At 33.9% G+C, this 5302-nt stretch overlaps 1 protein-coding gene across 1 annotated transcript in view; it reads right to left on the reverse strand.

The window, feature by feature from the left end:
• Window positions 1-5302, reverse strand: part of LOC106471238 (balbiani ring protein 3-like) — a 60126-nt gene that overhangs the window by 23581 nt on the left and 31243 nt on the right. Inside the window, exons 13-19 of the mRNA XM_022399862.1 lie at window positions 4240-4404; window positions 3608-3817; window positions 3114-3223; window positions 2814-2895; window positions 2441-2623; window positions 1262-2044; window positions 979-1140 (exon numbers count right to left, since the gene is read on the reverse strand). Coding sequence (XP_022255570.1) covers window positions 979-1140; window positions 1262-2044; window positions 2441-2623; window positions 2814-2895; window positions 3114-3223; window positions 3608-3817; window positions 4240-4404 — 1695 coding nt within the window. The remainder of the gene's footprint in view (window positions 1-978; window positions 1141-1261; window positions 2045-2440; window positions 2624-2813; window positions 2896-3113; window positions 3224-3607; window positions 3818-4239; window positions 4405-5302) is intronic.

Here is a 5302-nt window from a genome sequence, read left to right on the forward strand (position 1 = left end):
TCCTGTATATAACAGTGTGCTGTTATAAACCAAACAATGGTTTGGAATATTTCTACTTCTCCTGTATATAACAGTGTGCTGTTATAAACCAAACAATGGTTTGGAATATTTCTACTTCTCCTGTATATAACAGTGTGCTGTTGTCAACAAAACAATGGTTTGTAGTATTTATGCTTCTCCTGTATATAACAGTGTGCTGTTATAAACAACACAATGGTTTGTAATATTTATGCTTCTCCTGTATATAACAGTGTGCTGTTGTCAACAAAACAATGGTTTGTAGTATTTATGCTTCTCCTGTATATAACAGTGTGCTGTTATAAACAACACAATGGTTTGTAATATTTATGCTTCTCCTGTATATAACAGTGTGCTGTTGTCAACAAAACAATGGTTTGTAATATTTATACTTCTCCTATACATAACAGTGTGCTGTTGTCAACAAAACAATGGTTTGTAATATTTATGCTTCTCCTGTATATAAGTGTGCTGTTATCAACAAAACAATGGTTTGTAATCTTTATACTTCTCCTGTATATAACAGTGTGCTGTTGGCAACAAAACAACGGTTTGTAATATTTATACTTCTCCTATATATAACAGTGTGCTGTTGTCAACAAAACAATGGTTTGTAATATGTGCTGTTATAAACCAAACAATGTTTTGTAATATTTATGCTTCTCCTGTATATAACAGTGAGCTGTTATAAACCAAACAATGGTTTGTAATCTTTATACTTCTCCTGTATGTAACAGTGTGCTGTTGTCAACAAAACAATGGTATTAAGTTCCTATAAATTCATTTGTCATTTAGTTCTTCACATTAATTCTAACAAGGATATTCCTGGAAATAGCTAACTGCCACAGAAATTTACAATATCAGTGTTCATTTGTACAAACTAGAAAAAGAAATGATTTAATATTGGCATATTCACAAACAAATAAATTGAACTGTATACAAGTTCAAGGTTAGTCTTACTTGGCTTTGGACAACACACAGCAAATTCTCCAAATGGACTTAAGTGACACCGGTGAGAAGATGGACACTGACTACCTTGTGGACCACATTTCAATTCATTTCCACTATTAACATCAATTAATGGCTCACCAATTTGACAGGGGTTGCTTATAGGTGGTAAGCCTGTAACAAATCAACAACATTTACTTTAATTCAAAATCTCCGCACTCACACACACAGAGTAAATGTTGCCTCATAGTTTCATTTCTTTTTAAATCAACAAAAAGGAATTAAATTATCTTACACAAAGGTACAGGTGGACATGGTTCTGTGATGCAAGTCAGTTGTACAAGACGGCATTCCTCCACCGGGCTAGAACAAGTCACGTCACGACATGGGTCAGCACATTCACAGAGAGAACAGCCATTCTCGTCCAGTTTCAACCCTGCAGGACAGTCCAACTTACAAACTAACACAGGACATGCTGTTGATCCAGAACAATTAGTAGCTTGACCATGAAGAGACCTAGTTCCTGCAACCTCATAACCACGGATGTCTACACACCAACATTCTCGAGTCAAAGGATTACACTGTACATCTTCAAAAACCCCTGTCTCTTGGTCACAAACTGGCAAAAATACTTGAGATGCTGGGATTCCTGCCTCTCGAGCTCGGTATTCTGCAATAGCTCTTTGATGCTGACAGGTTGTAAGAGTCAAAGGCACAAGACACTGAGTTCCACAACCATTGGTACAACACTTCTTAGTGTCCTCACAGTCATAATCTGATGTGCATTCATATTCACAAGATCCTAAAGACTGCGGTACCAGGTATGGACACTGGCCAGGTTTTCCTGTGGTACCAGCTGGGTCACGACACACATGAGCTGCACATCCATTAGTACAACATTTCTGAGGTCCAGAACAATCACTATCTACCTGACATTCTTCAGCACAGTTTCCAACCTCCCAGGATTCAACAACTGGACAGCTACCTTCCTTCTCGCCTGATGAGACGTTTTGTTCCTCTGTACTGTTACTCACCAAAAGATTGTCTTCTGAACTGTCAACCAATGACAGATCTTCACCTGTAAGAATAATTTCAGTAGTACACTGTGAAACTATTAATTTGAGAGAAGAAAGCAAACAGTAATTTAGTTAATTTTTAGTAAGAAAAATATTAAAACCTGAAACTTATTATGGAACAATTAATTGTTAACTTTTCTTCTTTGTGATAACTGATACTGTTTATTGAAGTTTTCCAACATTCACACTGTGCTTATTTTCATTAGAATTTATTAAGAGTTGTTATGTTTCACATTTCCTTAAAATCAGGTTCTTTATAAACATAGCATTTCTAATGTCTCTTGAAAATGTTTACACACAAATAATGGTTCTAATAAATTTAAGAGCTCTAAACCATAAGTGATGATCGAAATTAATAAAAAAAATATTCTTGGCTGCATTGCAACAGCATGACTTACCACTTCTAGGGCAACAAATACCAGGAGTTACTGGGTCAGGAACAAGACAGACATGAGTATCTGGACATTGCTGAACTCCAATCTGAGGATTACAGATCATTGGGATGTCATTTTCATTTAACATGGGACCTCCTGTTGGGCAGCGAGGAAAAGAATTTCTGGACTGTGTCTTCACCCGCATACCTTTTGATATTATCATCAAACAGAATAATTATTACATATCATATTTCAATAGCATAATACATCTAAACGACTTTTAACATTTAATAAGGGTATAATTACAGTCATAATAATAAAAGTATCTACATACATACATACATACATACAGTGAAATAAAACAAGAGAAACTTAGTGAAATTAAAAAATAACGTACATTTTGGAAGAGGAGGACACCAAATGTCTTCACAAAGTACTTCTGTCATCTGGCATTCATAGCCCTTGGGACATTTAGCATCCTAGAAAAATACAAATATTCAGTATCAGAAACATACTACACTTACAAGGTATACAAATTCAAGTTTTAGGATCCAACTAAATCAGTAAACATGAAAATCTGTCTAAATCACAAGGTGTTCTGAGTTTCTCTAAAGACTCATCACAGGAAAGGATATCCTGAGCTACCACTGTCAAACTGAACACAAATAATTGTAGCAAATATTGTGAACAAACTTACTTTGCACGGATTTCTACATGCACAAATAGGGCATTCGGCATAGTCATGTTCAAAACCGTAGTCACAGCCAAGACGACAAAGAACCCCAGAACATTCTAACCGAGCATGAACTAACCATATAAAGAAGACTTTGTTTTAATAATAAATCATATCTTTTCTTTCTTTTATTACATTGCAAAAATTTTTTTGTACACAAAATTAAAAACACTTAGCCAATTTAGGTACAACTTGTAATTATTAAAGTTCTCCAACAATTCTGCTGTTGAAAACACTAAAAAAAAGAAGAGTAATATTTAATGATCAAACCCTGTGTTTAGAAAAAAAAAGATCTTGTTACAGAGTGGCTACTAACTTTCTTCATATTACACAAACAGAATTGAAAACCAACTATAAAGAGACTAGTTTTGATGTCAATACATGAATTTACACAACCTGTCAGACTAAGCAAATAATATTTATTTTCAATAAATTAAAAACATTCTTTTGTCATTCACCTTGACGACAGTCTACTTGGTCAAAAGACGAAGCTCTGGTCATATTTAGTTCTACACCAAACTCATCTACACACCAACATTCTCCATCACCATTACACTGGACAGGTTCATAACTACCATCCTCGCGACACTCAGGAACTGATATAGCCAGAAACTCATCCTCCTTTATAGTATTTATCTTCTTTCCCATCTCATGCAAGTACTCACACACTGTAAAAATCAACAGATTGGTTTACACATGTTTAGTGCCATTCACTGCCATGTTCTCCCAGTGTCAGGTTTACTTTTAGGTGCATAATAAAAACAAATAGACACGTTTTAATATTTGAAGATTTATCTAAAATTTGAAACTTAAGATCCAAATTTCCAAACTTCCATCTCATTGTCGAAGAGACACATGTTTGCCGGCAATTAAAATAAAAATAAAAAAACAAACAGTTAGATCATTAGATAACTAAAATATTCGCAAAACATTTATTCCAAACCATCTTGTCATGCTGAAGAGACTAAAAAAACTTACAGAACAAACACAAAGATGTTTCTTTCACTTCTTAGTTTTATAGTAACTTTTTAAAACCATAAATGATTCTAATATGACTGAGCAATCAATACAAAAATGTAAAAGTACATACTTGTGGGCAACCCTTTAGGTTCAGGAGTAACACAAATAGCACCACAAACATCAGATGGACAACATTTTTTTAAACCTTCACATTCTTCATCAGCAGTACAAGTGTTATTACCACAATATCGAGGTTCAGCAACATACTGAGGACATTTTCCTTCTTTGGAAGATTCTGTAAACATTAGAAGTTCCTGAATCAATGATACTGATATAATTTAAAATTATTTATACCTATGTACACACACACAAATAAATATATATATACAGGGCTTGATTTTATCAGAGGTTGTCCAAAAAAAAAAAACATAAAAATACAGACCCTCCAAAAAGATCCAATTACAACAATACTGATGTAAAAAAATCAAATTACAAGAATTTTGATGTTTTTATATTTTATTTATTTCCAAAAAATATAATTAATGTTTAGTTGGTAATTTTGCATCTTTATTCAATTAATTTTGGACACCTTATTTCCCAGGAAGTTTTGTTACATTGGAAAAAATAAGCCCAAACCATGTTAATGTTATATAGTATCTTAAAGAAACAAACAGCCAATGATCTGTAAAACTTTTAAACAGAACAGCGATCTTGGCAAATCATGTTCAATGTTTTAATTCTAACCAGCTTGGTCTACCTACTAAGTACAGTATTGTACAGCCTGTAGTAAGAATAAACTTACATCAGAACTCTCACGCATATTACTATACTGTAATACGTGCACAATGACTTAGCGCTGCACATGTACACACTCACACACCACTGATATGTATTGTAGTTCATACTCGTAGTTTGTATTGACCTGGAGAGAGGCAAATCTAGCCTTATTTTATTTATTGTTATTATGTTTCATGCTAATCAAAACTTTCCTAAAATTTTGTTTTCAGTTATCATTATGTTCTGTTTAATTCCTGGATTTACCCGCTTTCCTCATGGTAGCTAGGTCTTCCATTTTTTCCAGACTCAATTGGTTGTATCTAACATTATCCTTAGGCCTGTACGTGCATAATCGAGGGGGGGGGGTCAGTGTTTCAATTGTGATAGTTAAAGATAGAATTACTGTATTTGTATTT

The sequence above is a fragment of the Limulus polyphemus genome, unplaced genomic scaffold (assembly GCF_000517525.1).
Source record: "Limulus polyphemus unplaced genomic scaffold, Limulus_polyphemus-2.1.2 Scaffold4489, whole genome shotgun sequence".
NCBI lineage: Eukaryota > Metazoa > Arthropoda > Merostomata > Xiphosura > Limulidae > Limulus > Limulus polyphemus.